The sequence below is a fragment of the Dipodomys ordii genome, unplaced genomic scaffold, assembly GCF_000151885.1.
Source record: "Dipodomys ordii isolate 6190 unplaced genomic scaffold, Dord_2.0 Scaffold7, whole genome shotgun sequence".
Taxonomy (NCBI): Eukaryota; Metazoa; Chordata; class Mammalia; order Rodentia; family Heteromyidae; genus Dipodomys; species Dipodomys ordii.
This window is the reverse complement of record NW_012267223.1, coordinates 22,911,625-22,926,802: the sequence shown is the minus strand read 5'-3', so window position 1 is coordinate 22,926,802 and position 15,178 is coordinate 22,911,625. Positions and strand designations below refer to the sequence as shown.

Here is a 15,178-nt window from a genome sequence, read left to right as displayed (position 1 = left end):
CAGCTCTTCAACTCAAGGCTAGCACTCTACCACTTGAACCACACCGCCACTTCCAGTTTTCTGGTGGTTTATTGGAGATAACTGTCTCACAGACTTTCCTGCCTGGGCTGGCTTTGACCCGTGATCCTCAGATCTCAGCCTCCTGAGTAGCTAGGATTGCAGATGTGAGCCACCAGTACCTGGCTTTTTTTTTTTTTTTTGTGGTACTAGGGTTTTAACTCCGGGCCTCATGCTTGTTAGACAAGTAGTCTACCATTTGCATCATGACCCCAGTCCATAACTTGTTTTCTTTAAAAATTAGCTGCATCATTGCTGTTGTTCATCTGCACAAATAGTCGAAAATTTGGCTGTGACCCTTTAAAGAGAGTGTTAACAATCTGTGCATATGTGTATGTGGGTGTGGGTGTGATGCAAGGCATGGAGCCCAGGGCTTCTACCTACAGTACTAGGCAAGTGCTTACTGCTAAGCTACACCTCTAGCTCTTTTCAACATGTCTCTCTCTCTCTCTCTCTCTCTCTCTCTCCCTCTCTCTCTGTATACATATACACGTGTACATGTACTAGGGCTGAACTCAGTGCCTGGGTGCTGTCCTTTAGTTTTTTTCTCTCAGTGTTGATGCTGTGCTATGAGTCAGCTCCGCTTATAGCTTGTTAGTTCCTAATTAGAGGTGAGAGTCTCACAGAATTCCTGAAGTGCTGAATGTTACAGAAGAAAAAAATCCACCTATCCCATGATGATGGCATGTCTAGTGAATAGCCTCTGAGAAGTGCGGCCCTTACTCGCGGTGCCCTTAATGTCAGCAGCAGCTTTCCCTGGGAACTCCTAACCATGACCAGATCACTGTAATGAAATAGATTTTTCAAAAAGGAAATACAGATAAATTTTATATTAAAAATATAATAAAAATTTCAAAAATTAAAAAAAGTCCACCTAAATGTATCTTAACTATCTCCATGCTTAATTTATCAGCATATTTTAATTCCATAGTAGTAGAAGTAGTTGTAGTAGTAGTAGCAGTAGTTTTGTGTGTGTGTGTGTGTGTGTGTGTGTGTGTAGTTGATTTGAGATAATTGTATTAAAGACTTTACTGCCTGGGCTTGCTTTGGATTGTGATGCTCAGATCTCAGCTTGTTGAGTAGCTAGGATTACAGGTGTGAGCCACTAGTGCCTGACTTCAACATTCTTTGAGTTTTTTGACAGTTTCAAGAAATAGCCCTTAAATGTTCAAATCCATGACTTCTGCTGAACTTTCTTTTCTCTTCTTATCATATAGATATGTGTCCTAAAAATGCTAGCTATTATGGTAATCGAGCAGCCACGTTGATAATGCTGGGAAGGTTTCGGGAGGCTCTTGGAGATGCCCAACAGTCAGTGAGACTGGATGACAGCTTTGTCCGGGTATGTAAAAGGGTTCTTTGGGGAAGACTGCATTGCTATGCTTGAATTCTCTAGCCCAGGATTTTTTTCATCCTGACAGTATTATCATTTTGGTCCAGATAATTTTTGGTTGAAGGGTGGCTATCTGTGGTTTATGTGTGAGGGGGAGAGAGGGAGGGAGAGTCAGTATGTATGTGTGTATTCTGGTAATGGGGCTTGAACTTACTTGGCTTTTTCCTTCAAAGCAGGCATTCTATCACTTGAGCCACAGCTCCATTTTTGGCTTTTTGATAGTTAATTGGAGATAAGAGTCTCATGGACTTACTTTCCCAGGCTGGCTTTGAACCTCAGTTCTCAGATCTCAGCCTCCTAAGTAGCTAGGATTACAGGCATGAGCACAACTATGGAGGCGCACAGCTATGGGGCTGTCCAGCTCTGGGGTATCTTATCTTGTGCAGTGTAGAATGTGTCATGACATCTCTGGCCTTAACTATGAGTATCAGTATCACTCCCTCTTCCCAAATGAGACAAACAACTCCTAGCAGTGATAAATGCAGGGCAGTTTTCTTTTTTTTGGGGGGGGGGCGGTCCGGTCATGGGGCCTGAACTCTGGGCCTGGGCACTGTCCCTCAGCTCTTCAGCTCAAGGCTAGCGTTCTACCATTTGAGCCACAGCACCTTTTTCTTTTTGCTTATGTGGTGCTGGGGAATCGAACCCAGGGCCTCATGCATGCAAGGCAAGCGCTCTACCACTGAGCCACCTTCCCAGCCCGGCAGTTTTCTTTAGTAAAAAAACCACTGCTCCCGCTGTAGTTTATCTTTGTTTTTATTTTTGTTTTTAAGCTTGTGGTACTGGGTTTTGAACTCAGGGCCTAGTACTTGGTAAGCTGGTGTTATACCACTTGAGCTACATATCTAGCCCTGCTTTTAAAGGTTTTTTTGTTTGTTTTGGTTTTTTTTTTCTTCCAGTCGGTTGTGGGGCCTGAACTCTGGGCCTGGGCACTCTCAGCTTTTCAGCTCAAGGCTGGCACTCTACCACTTAAACCACAGCACCACTTCCTGCTCTTTCTGCGTATGTGGTACTGAGGAATCAAACCCAGGGCATGCATGCAAGGCAAGCACTCTACCACTGAGCTACCTTCCCAGCCCCAATTGCAGGTTACTTTTGAGATAGACTCTAGAAGACTTTTTTGCCCAGGCTGACCTTGAACCATGATCATCCAGATCTCAGACTTGTGTAGCTGGGATTATAGTGTGAATCATCAGTTCCCCTTTTTTAAAAAAAGTAATTTTTAAAAACAAAATTAAGGGGCTGGGATGGTGGCTCAGTGGTAGAATGCTTGCCTTACATGTATGAAGCCCTGGGTTAGATTCCTCAACACCACATAAGCAGAAAAAGCCGGAAATGGCGCTGTGGCTCAAGTAGTAGAGCACTAGCCTTGAGCTGAAGAGCTAAGGGGCAGTGCCCAGGCCTAGAGTTTAGGCCCCACAACCAGCAAAAAAAATAAATAAATAAAATAAAATTTTAACCCTTTCTCTCTTGTCCCTAGGCAGTTATTTTCATTGCTGCTGGTTTTTTTGTGGGTGGGTATTTTCTTGTTTTATTTTTATTTTCTCCTTGGTGATCCTGGGATTTAAACTCAGCCTCAGCTTGCTAGGCAGGCATTTTACCACTTGAGTGGGCATTCATGTGGGTACTTTCTACTGTTGCTCAGTTCTTCTGTGACCAGTCATTCTCTTTTCCTTCCCTCTATGTATTTCTCCTAGGGACATTTACGAGAAGGCAAGTGTCACTTGTCACTAGGGAATGCCATGGCAGCATGTCGCAGTTTCCAGAGGGCCCTAGAACTGGATCACAAAAATGCTCAGGCACAGCAGGAGGTAAGAGTCTAATCCTGTTAGCATCAAAAATGTCATTGTGATATATTGGAAGGAGTGATGACTTGAAAGTCAGAACTGAAATCTAGTCCTACTTCTGCTATCAGCTAACATCTGGGTAACTAGGCAAATGTCCTAGTTCTCTGAGCTTCAGCTTCCTTTATCTGTGAAATGGGTTTTGAATATGATTTATAGCTTTTTTGTTTTGTTCTGTTTTTTGATTTGGGAGCAATACTGGGGTTTAAACTCACAATTGTTAGGCCAACACTGTACCACTACATCTGTGCCACCAGTAATTGATTGACTAGGGCCAGACTCTTTTCTTCATGACTTGATTCCCAAACTGAAGATCTTTCGTTTAGTTGAAGCCTCTCTTCTCCCTCCCTTCCCACCCTTTCTTTCTTTTCTTCTCTTTTTTTTTTTGTACTAGTACTGAGGCTTGAATTCATGGCCTGGGTGCTGTCCCTGAGATTCTTTTGCTCAAGGCTAGCACTCTACCACTTAAACCAGAGTTCCATTTCTGGCTTTTTTTTTTTGGTCAGTCATGGGCCTTGAACTTTGGGCCTGGGCATTTGGCCCTGAGCTCTTCTGCTCAAGGCGAGCATTCTGCCACTTGAGCCCCAGTGCTACTTCTAGTTTTCTGATGGTTAGTGGGAGATAAGAATCTCACGAACTTTCCTCTCTGGGCTGGCTTTGAACTGTGATCCTCAGATCTGAGTAGCTAGGATTACAAGCATGAGCCACCACCACTTGTGGCTTTTTTTTTTTTTTTTGCATAGTTTATTGTAGAAAATATTTTTATGGACTTTCTTGCCTAGGATGGCTTTGAACCTCAGTCCTCATATCTCAGCATCATGAGTAGCTAGGATTACAGAAATGAGCCACTGATGCCTCCCCCTCCCTTTCCCCCCCCTCTCCCCCCCCCCCCCGTTTTGGTGCCAGGGTCATATCTTCAGTCCAGCTTTTTTTACTAATTAGAGTCTTAGACTTTTCTGCCTCAGCTGGCTTTAAACCAAAATCATCTCTTCTCAGTCTCCTGAGTAGCTATGCTTATAGGCATGAGTCACTAGTGCCCTGCTTGAACAATGTTCTTGAAAGAGATTTATCTAGACATTGCTGACTTGTGACTATTCAATGTGTAATTTCATTGAAACTTTTCCTATGTCTGATTTTTCCCATGTAGTTTAAGAATGCTAATGCCGTCATGGAATATGAGAAAATAGCAGAAACAGATTTTGAAAAGCGAGATTTTCGGAAGGTAAAGTATATCTAGAAGATAATCTTATCTGTCCTTTCTTATAAAGCCCTAATTTCTACTTAAACATTAGACTGTGTGATAGTTCTTGATTATAAACATATTAAAGGAATTGGTAAGTCTGAAATATGTGAAAAGTTTAAAAGTTCTAAATCTTTCTAAATATGCCTGAACTTAGAAATAGTCCTCACTGGGCTGGGAAGGTGGCTCAGTGGTAGAGCGCTTGCCTTGCATGCCTGAGGCCCTGGGTTCGATTCCTCAGCACCACATAAGCAAGAAAAAAAAAAGCCGGAAGTGGCGCTGTGGCTCAGGTGGTAGAGTGCTAGCCTTGAGCTGAAGAGCTGAGGGACAGCTCCCAGGCCCAGAGTTCAGGCCCCACAACCGGATCCCCCCCCCCCAAAAAAAAATAGTCCTCACTAAAGTTTCAGAGGAAAGGTACATGGCCCCCAAAAGTTAAAAACAACTAATTTTGCTGGGCATCTTTTGCTTGGCAAATAGTCTTTCATTAGTTTATGCAGAGTCCTTGTATTAGCATCCCTCTTCTAGCAATCAGTTTTGAAAAACCACAGTGTCTTGCTAGTGTGATTCATAAGTTGTGTGTGTGTGTGTGTGTGTGTGTGTGTGTGTGTGTGTGTGTGTGTGTGTGTTTGGAGAGCAATTCTGCCTAATGTGTTTTTTTAGTTTTTATAGGCAAAAGCTTTGTCTTGAAAGGCAGTCTTTTGGGTTACTTTTCTTTCTTGCACACCCTGGAGCCAGAATCCTGAGTTTCTGACAGAAACCTCTGTTTGTGACATCCCAGCCCCCCCATGGTGATGTCACAAATGAAGAATTATGATCCTGGCAGAGGAAACAGATGAACTTGGGAGAAACAAAGATCTTTTTTGCCTGCAGCTGTCTCTGCTGGGGACATAGGGACATGGGGGTGGGAAGTGAAGCACTGAGCCTCTAACTGATGCTCTTCACGAAGAGCAGAACCAGCTCTACACAGAACATTGTTCTTGTGAAGCTGAAAGGGTGTAGTAACTGAAATTTTTACTGACTTCCTTTCCTCATTCATTTTTTTTCTTTTTTAATTATCAAGGTGATGTACAGAGGGGTTACAGTTGCATAAGGTAGTGAGTACATTTCTTATCAGACTTATTACTCCCTCCCTCATTTTTCTCCCTCTTTTCTTCCCCGCTAGCCGGGTACTGGCTATAATCCTAATTGCTCAAGGGACTGAGATCTGAGGATTGCAGTTCAAAGCCAGCCTGGGCAGGAAAGTCTGAGGGACTCTTATCTACAAATAATCACTGAAAAAGCTGAAAGTAGAGCTATGGCTTAAGTGGTAGATCACTAGTTTTGAGCAAAAAAGCCCAAGAATAGCACCCAGACCCTGAGTTCAAGCCAAAGGCCCAACATACAAAAAATAAAAGCTAGAAAGTGTGGAAAAAATACATTCAATGATCACTGTACCCTTAAACTGGCCCTGTGCCTTTAGTAGCTCTCATCTCCTTGGTAGCTATTGTTTTTATTTATTTTTCTCTGTCTTCTCATTCTGAGGTTGAAACCTAGGGCCTTGGCTATGCCCTACCACAGATCTACACCATTAACCCTACTCTCTGTTCACATATTTTTTGTTTTCTTCTACAATTCTACATGTATTAAGTATAGATTCTTTTTTGCCATTCACAGTTCTGTACCCCATTTTTAACTGAACAGATTTGGATCTTTCCATATTAGTACATGGAAGGTTTTTTCATTCCATTTTAGTGTGTCGTTATGTGAGTCCTTATGTTGATGGAATTTGGTGTTCAGATGTGGTCTGTTCATTTTCTCTATGGCCAGATTCTTAGAGGAAACAGATATTCCTTAACTTCAGATTTGTCTTTTAGGTCAATTACTCTATGAACACAGTGATTCAGCAAGCATCTCCCATGAATAACAACTAAATAAAAAATGAAATCTCAGAGAACATATTATGAGAAGGGATAGGGAGAGTGAATATATGGAGACCCTTTATGAGATTGAAAGAGTGAACTAATCCCAGCTCTACTATTAGTATGTAAGATACTTGGCTTATCATTTGTATAGCAGCATGTTGGGAATAGTAATGTGATAGAATCTACTATAAAACCACTTAAACTAATCTATGAGTATATTTCTGTACTGACTAGGTAGAAGAGTGGCCATTATAATATGAGACTGCAGGTACAGAAGAGGAAACTGAATTTCACTAACTTTAAGGGTATGTCCATTCTCAGCCTCCTGAGTACCTAGGATTACAGGCATGAGCCACGGGTGTGTGGATTCTGACCAGGCACCCGTGGCTCATGCCTGTAATCCCAGCTACTCAGGAGCCTGAGATCTTTGAGGATCGTGGTTCAAACCAGCCCGGGCAGGAAAGTCCATGAGACGCTTATCTCCAGTAAACCACTCAGAAAATTGGAAGTGGCACTATGGATCAAGTGGTAGAGTGCTAGCCTTGAGCTGAAGAGCTGAGGGACAGCACCCAGGCCCAGAGTTCAAGCCCCATGACCAAAAAACAAAAAAAGCACTAAGCCTGATAAGTTATATGGAATAGGAAATAGCAATATTTTGAGAACATGAGCTTTGATGAGTCACTGGGTGTGGAGCTAGCCATGGAGGCAGCTTAGCATGATGAGGGAGGTTATGAAGTGTGTGTGTCTAAGCTCAAGTCCTGTTCTGTCATGAGCTTTGGAGAACTGTCTAAGTTCGCTATTCCTTAGTTTCCTTACCACTAAAATAAAGGCAATATTATCTTGTAAAATTGTGAGGACTAAATGGATTAATATATAAAATGCTTAGTAAATGTTTGCTGTCATCGTCATGTAAATCAACTGTTCTCTTCATTTTAGTGCTTTGAGTGCATTAATACGTTTTAAAACATTCTTCTAGCTCAACAGTGGAGAAATTCTCAACAGGGAATTTCTTTGAGCTTTGAATCTCTCTGTGGCTGTGACCAAACTAAAGACATTTCTAAATCTAGGATGAAGAGCCTTACAATTGTTTTTTTCTACCCCTAGGTGGTTTTCTGCATGGACCGTGCCCTAGAATTTGCCCCTGCCTGCCATCGCTTCAAAATCCTCAAAGCAGAATGTTTAGCTATGCTGGGTCGATATCCAGAAGCACAGTCTGTGGCCAGGTACACAGTCAGGCTAGTTCATCATTGAGATGCTAGATATTACTGGGTTTGCCAGCAAGGGTAGATCTGACCTTCCTGGAACTTTAACCCAACAGTTAGACCAGATCAGATATCCCACAGGGTTTATAGGTATAGTATAGCAGGTACTTGAGCTGTAAAAGAAAGAAAAGATTGTTATGTGAGGGTTTGGATTTTTACTTTTGTAATTTTTTTCCTTCTCCAGAACTGGCAAACTCTGTAAAAGACAAGATAGTATTTTAACCTTTATTAGATGTCTCTATTGTAGTAACTGAGCTTTGTCATTGTGTGTAAAATGAGCCACATAATAGATCAACAAATGGGTATTAATATATATCAGTAAAATTTTATTTACAAAAACCAGAAGTGGGGGCTGGGAAGGTGGCTCATTGGTAGAGCGCTTGCCTTGCATGCATGAGGCCCTGGGTTTGATTCCTCAGCACCACATAAGCAAAAAGAAAAAAGTCAGAAGTGGTGCTGTGGCTCAAGTGGTAGAGCGCTAGCCTTGAGCTGAAGAGCTAAGGGACAGCGCCCAGGCCCAGAGTTCAGGCCCCACGACCGGACCCAAAACAAAAAACAAAAAAACCCAGAAGTGTGACAGAGAATGATGAAGGGGATGAGTCTGGTCAAGGAACACTGTGTACGTATATGGGCATACTAAAATGACACTACTAATAGAATCTAATAAAATCTGGGGGCAGGGCTGGGAAGGTGGCTCATTGGTAGAGCGTTTTCCTTGAATGCATGAGGCCCTGTGTTCGATTCCTTAGCACCTCATAAGAAAAAAAAAAAGCCAGAAGTGGCGCTGTGGCTCAAGTGGTAGAGTGCTAGCCTTGAGCTGAACTGCTGAGGGACAGCACCCAGGCCCAGAGTTCAGGCCCCACAACCGGACCCCAAAAATAAATAAATAATAAAATGTAGGGACAGAGATACTACAATTAGAAATCAAGGAATGAGTTGTTTAGTGTAAAGTCTTAGCAAATGAAGTAGAACCATTTATTGTTAAGAAAAAGAAGTTATATTTAGGGGGAGTTAAATATATTGCTAAGCTATGAGAATATTAGAACTAATGAAGTTGTTTGTAATAAGTACAAATATAAAAGAAGAAAACAGTGGCAGAGGGACTTGGGAGTAGTAGAAAGTATATGGTTAGCATGTACTAGGCCCTGTCCTAGCCCCAAGAAAAAGGCGGCAGCAGCAGCAACAGAAGGGATTTAGCTCTTCGGACTATAATTTGTTAAACTGTTCTAGTTAGGTAAGGGTTGAGAGATGCAAGAAAGGTATTGAGCTAGGTTTATAGTGCACTGGGAAAGTGGACCTAAAATGCAGGAGGTTCTGTGGGGGGGAAAAGAAGGTAAAAGGGGAGGAAAAAAATATTAAGGTGAATGTAAGTAGCTTATTTTGACAAGGGGTGGGAAGAGTTCTTGGGAGTCTGTCTAATTTGGATTCTTTCAGTATTGGACACATAAACATGTATGTAGTCAAGGGACAAACTGGCCACAAATGGTGGAATGATCAGGACATTCAAGCCACAGCTTAATGTGTTCCTTTCTGCTATTGCAGTGACATTTTACGAATGGATTCCACCAATGCGGACGCTCTGTATGTACGAGGTCTTTGCCTTTATTATGAAGATTGTATTGAGAAGGCAGTTCAGTTTTTTGTACAGGCTCTCAGGATGGCTCCTGACCATGAGAAGGCTTGTGTTGCTTGCAGAGTAAGTTCTAAGCACGGGAAAGACAACTTCCTTTGGGACCTTAAGATCATGTGGGGCTTAGAATGTGGCTCAGTGATGGAGTATTTACCTAGCAAGTCCAAGAATCCTAGGTTTGATCCACAGTACAATAAAAACAAGGGATCTTAGAATGGGAGGAAAGATGTTTGGAGCAGAAAATTTTAGAATCACAAAGGAGGTGTTAACTTCTGTCACTGTTCCGGGAACATCAGTGAGTAACAATGAGTCCAGGTGGTGAGAGGAGCCCTGTGATAGTGAACTGTAGTGAAATGGAAGATTGAAGAGAGATTGCAGCCTCACTGTACCACAGTCGAGAGGCTTTGTGGGTGTTAACTCACTTCTCCTTGCTTTTCTTTGTAGAATGCCAAAGCGCTTAAAGCAAAGAAAGAAGATGGGAATAAAGCATTTAAGGAAGGAAATTACAAGCTAGCATATGAACTGTACACAGAAGCTCTGGGGATAGACCCCAATAATATAAAAACAAATGCTAAACTCTACTGTAATAGGGGCACGGTTAATTCCAAGGTAAGCACTTGACCTGAGTCATGGGCCATATGGTGATATTTTTAAGGGATCTCAATGAGGTCTCAGAAAGTTGCTTTGGAAAAGTTGTGTCTCAGCTTGTTAGGAACAACTTTCTAGAAGCAAGCTTATCTTTTCTGTGAAATTTAGAGGTACTTCAGGAAGTTTGAAAACTACTCCCTTCACATTTTTTTCCCTCAAAGTGGAATGGTTAGGAACTCTGAGATAATTTTCAGGAAGTATTTCTTTTCTTTCTTTTTTTTTTTGGTCGGTCTTGGGGCTTGAACTCTGGGCCTGGGCGCTGTCCCTCAGCTCTTCAGCTCAAGACGAGCGCTCTACCACTTGAGCTACAGCGCCACTTCCGGTTTTCTGGTGGTTTATTGGAGATAGGAGTCTCACAGTCTCTCCTGCCCGGGCTGGCTTTGAACCGTGATCCTCATTTCTCAGCCTCCTGAGTAGCTAGGATTACAGGCGTGAGCCACCAGCGCCCGGCAGTATTTCTTTTCTTTGCCTAAGCAATGGTTAATTTAAATTTCAGGAGTGATAGGGAAGAAATTAGATATGAAGCAAGCTTAGTTTTTTCTGCCTTAGTTTTTTTCTACCAGCATAACTGGTGGTTCCCCTATATGGTTAAAAATGGCAGAGTAAGTTGGGTGCTAGTGGCTCATGCCTATAATGCTTGCTACTCAGGAGACTGAGATCAGAGGATCACAGTTGGAAGTCAGCCTGGGCAGGAAAGCCTCTGAGACTCTCTATCTCCAATTAACCACCTAAAACAAAAAACAAAAAAAAACCCAAAAAACCAGAGTTGTGGCTCAACTGATAGAGCTCTAGCCTTGAGTGAAAAAGCTCAGGGACAATGCCCAGGCCCTAAGTTCAAGCCTTAGTATGGGCAAAAAACAACAGAATTGGAATTATTCTGAACCTTTTTGTTGGCCTCTAAAAGAATAGAGGACAAGAATTACCTTTGTTATTGAGCACTAATGTTAGATAACCTTGATTGTATCACATAGTAAATTTGGTGTCCTGAGCTCTGAGATAACTGGCTTTTCCAGAGACCAAGAACTTGGTATGATAAGGGGGACACAGTGATTGATCTTTTCAAAATTTTGAAGCCATGCACATGGTTTGGGGGCTCTTCCTTCACTGAAGATATAAAATGCGACTGTTCTCTCTCTCTCCTGAAGCTTAGGAAACTAGATGACGCAATAGAAGACTGCACTCAGGCGGTTAAGCTTGATGACTCTTACATAAAAGCCTACTTGAGAAGAGCTCAGTGGTAAGTGCCCCTGGAGGGCAGGGGGAAGAGGGAATTGCCACTGGCCTACCAGGGGAATTGCATTGTGGATGATAAAGCAGACCCAGGGATGTTGTGAGGTCATTTGGTCCTTCCCCCTGCCTCTAGGTGGGATTGTTCCAGCCCTAGACTATCTTTATAGACCTCCAGCGGAGGAGATTGCACAAGCTCCCTCAGTCTCCCATGCCTGTGTCTAACGCCCCTCACGGTCAGTAAGTTTCTTCTGATGCCTGACCCAAATTCCTTTTGTTAAAGTGTAAATCCATTTCCTTTAGAGATTTTATTTTATGATGTTCACCTTTGCTCTAACTTGGCACAGTGCTTGGCACATCAGTGTTCACCAAGTAAATGTTTTGTTGAGTGAATGTATGGACTTGGGAGAGGGAAGAATAAAATATCTCTTGGAGACAGTTGAGGGTTGTATCTGTTTGTTCTGGGTGAGGGAAGATAATCTTGTGGTTGAAAGAGATTTAATCTACCTCAGCGTAGTATAAGGAATCTTCTGAAATATTCTGGATGAGTTGTCTAGATAAATGTGTTGAGCAGACTGGACTCTGACAAGGTGATTTATAAATAGGATTATTATACCTTCCTGTAGTGCCTAGATTTTCCTCAGAGTTTAGGTTCTCCTAGCTTCTTTGTTCATCTTACTCTTGAACACACAGAATTTTCTTCAGACAGGAACAGTATCAGGGAGTAGGATATACTACTTTCAGAAATCATCCCTTCTGTACCAGCTTTGTTGGCACATGCCTATAATCCCAGGACTCTGGAGATTAAAGCAGGAAAATTGTGAGTGTGTGGCCAGCCTTGATTACATTTCTATAAAGTTGTAGAAATGTAGCTCAGTGCTAAAGGTTTGTCTGGTAACCACTTTGCCCTAGATTCATTCCACAGCACAAGAAAATTATTCCCAAGCAGAGAACTTTACGTACTTAAAGAGCCTGAATGAAAACATATTTGTTGTATGCCACTTTTCAGCATACTCCATTCCTTATTATAAGCTTTCAGGTCCAAAGAACAGGTACTGTTGGCTTATGCCTGAAGACCAATTGCTAAAAGTTTCCTTCTCTCAGTGGTACAGAATGTCTCGAAGACTACCTCCCATTTCATTTCCCCAAAATTATCACACTTAAAAATGGGAAAAATGTCTGCTGTGTGTGCTTTGTTTTTTAAATGAATTTTTTTTAAACTGGATGACTTAAGCGTCCAGTAGGACCATACATGGAATTACATTACAGATTCTGTGAGACTAGCTCCCTCATTCCATCTGTGCACACTACTAATAGATAAAAGTGAAAGCTTGGGCTGGAGGTGTAGGTCAGTGGTAAAGCACTTGCCTAGTGTTCGCAGGGCCCTGGTTTAGTTCTCAGCATTCTCCCTCTACCTCCCCCCTCCTTTTTTTTTTTTTGGTTGTTGTTATTGTTCGAGGGCGCTGTCCCTCAGCTCTTTAGTTCAAGGTTAATGCTGTACCTCTTGAGCCACAGAACCACTTCTGGTTTATGTGGTGCTGAGAATCAAACCCAGGGCCTCATGCATACAAAGCAAGCACTCTACCACTGAGCCACCTTCCCAGCCCCTCCCTTCCTCTTTTTCTCTCTCCTCCTCCTCTCCTTTCTCTCCTCTCTCTTGTCTCTCCTTCCCTTCCAAAAAGAAAGTATAGATGATGAAAAATAACCTTTGATTCAACTAAAGACCTACTTAACAGATACAGAATACTCTATAGATGAGGGTGTTCCTGCAGTTTTATCTAAAATAGTGGGAAGGGGGTAGCTAGCCACATGATTACTCTATTGGCCTGATATAATGCTCTGTAGTATTTAAAGAGGGACTAGGAAGAAAACAGTAGATTCTTGATTTGTTAGGAAGACCATGAGATGGAGACTTATTTTCTTTCAGGAATTGCTTTGATCAGACAACTCCTTATTTTTATGTTAGAAACAGAACTGTCCTTGGAGTGGCTTTGCCTCCGATCCCATCACAGGGTGACAGCATGCATTGTTTTGCACAGCTGGCTGTATATTTGGCAACAATCCTCTCAAGCAGCTGAGCTTGATAAGACATACTGGAAATTAGCTCAGGCTAATTTACCAAAGAAGCCTGACCATTGCCCCAGTCTATCTTAACTTATCATTATAGGCAGGCAGATGCCCAATGTTTGCTATATCTCACATTATTTATTAACTTGTTCCTTCCTTAAAGCCCCACTTTTTTTTTTTTTGCCAGTCCTGGGGCTTGAACTCAGGGCCCTGGCACTGTTCCTGAGCTATTGTTGCTCAAGGCTAGCACTCTACCACTTGAGCCACAGCACTACTTCCGGCTTTTTCTGTTAGTTGGTACTGAGGAGTTGAACCTAGGGCTTCATGCATTCTAGTCAAGCACTCTTACCACTAAGCCACATTCCCAGCCCCTTACTTACTTTTAAATGGGAAGTATTTTGAGGTTTTAAATAAGTGCACTGGAATGGCTTCACAGACCCAAAAGGTTTGTCAGATAGTTCTATACCCAGGGACTATGAGTTCTGTTTTCTTTTACTCCAAGTTGTATTATACTTCATTCTATAAATTGATTCTCTGAGCTCCTAGTAGCATTTATGTCCACAGGGCATTGGTTTTGTTTTTGTTTTTTTTTAAGTCATAAATCAAGATATTTCCAAGAAATCAGAGATGTCTAAGATGCTGAGCTTCTCTCTTAACTACATTGATAGCAGTCCCTGCCCTGCCCTGCCCCCAGTGTGTGCAGAGATGGGGTCTTGTGATGGCAGTGTCAACCAAATCTCTTGTATGCAGCACTGTGTGGTCTCTTCCATTCCCTGGCTGATGGGGTGTCTCTGGAACGGCCATCACAGTGCATTAGGTTGGAAGCCAGTCTTGGTGCCAGTGATCTTATCGGAACAGGGAAATGCCGTTTTCTTCTTTGGGAAAGACATTTTAAAGGTCTGGTAATCAACGTAAGTTAGATTCCTCTCATCTTGGCCAGATCCCCTCTTCTTTTGCCCTACTGAAATAGTAGCAAACCTGTGTTTAGAGTCCTTCTCTCAAATTGGTTGGTCTTAATGGAAATATTTGCCAGCAGCTCCCACCCTGAACTTAATCCTTCTAGTGGCTCACTAATCCCACCTCGACCCCAATTGGAGCTATCCCTGCATGTTTATGGCGCCAAAGATTTCAAAGCTCTTTTGCAGCCACTTATCTCACATGGTAACTTTTTTTTCTTGTATTTCAGTCCTGAATAACCAAGTAGGTTCCTTTGTGTTGCCTTTCCCGAGGCTGTCCAGGTGCCTCTTGGGCTGCTCTGTGCCACAGGAACTTCTCGACACTCAGAGCACAGAATCACTCTGCTGGGTTGGGTACCAGTTTCATGAGGCCTGTCTCTTTTTTCCCTTGAAATCATAGCTAATTCTTTTTTAGATTAAGAATTCTTCTATTTCATGAAGCATCTTACTAAAAGTGTGCCTCTCTTGCTTGAGCCATGCCTCTTTCCCTAGAGTGATCCTTCAGGCCATTGCTGTTTATATCTGAGCACTGTATTGCCCTGTACTTCCTTCTCAGTTACATGGACACAGAGCAGTATGAAGAAGCAGTACGGGACTATGAAAAAGTATATCAGACGGAGAAAACAAAAGGTAACAGGGTTTAAGAGCACTTATTTCTCTGGGAATGTGTGGTCTTATTTGTAGGCCCTAAAACTGGACATAGGTTCATTTGAATCAAGGCTCAGGAATGTACCTGAACCTTATTTAATCACCAGCCAGGAAAAAGTGAACAGAATTCCTGGTTGGGTGCTTAGCACCTGTGTTCTGTTCCCATGTCTTCCGTGCCACCTTTACTTCCTTTGTTCCCATAAGAAAGCACCATAAAGCCGGGTGCCGGTGGCTCACGCCTGTAATCCTAGCTACTCAGGAGGCTGAGATCTGAGGATCACGGTTCAAAGCCAGCCCAGGCAGGAAAG

General features: G+C 42.4%; 1 protein-coding gene across 1 annotated transcript in view; it reads left to right on the top strand.

Moving 5' to 3' along the window:
* Dnajc7 (DnaJ (Hsp40) homolog, subfamily C, member 7) overlaps positions 1-15,178 on the top strand; it is a 38,401-nt gene that overhangs the window by 18,294 nt on the left and 4,929 nt on the right. Inside the window, exons 3-10 of the mRNA XM_013037992.1 lie at positions 1,275-1,399; positions 3,145-3,258; positions 4,439-4,513; positions 7,537-7,655; positions 9,237-9,390; positions 9,769-9,933; positions 11,118-11,209; positions 14,779-14,852. Coding sequence (XP_012893446.1) covers positions 1,275-1,399; positions 3,145-3,258; positions 4,439-4,513; positions 7,537-7,655; positions 9,237-9,390; positions 9,769-9,933; positions 11,118-11,209; positions 14,779-14,852 — 918 coding nt within the window. The remainder of the gene's footprint in view (positions 1-1,274; positions 1,400-3,144; positions 3,259-4,438; positions 4,514-7,536; positions 7,656-9,236; positions 9,391-9,768; positions 9,934-11,117; positions 11,210-14,778; positions 14,853-15,178) is intronic.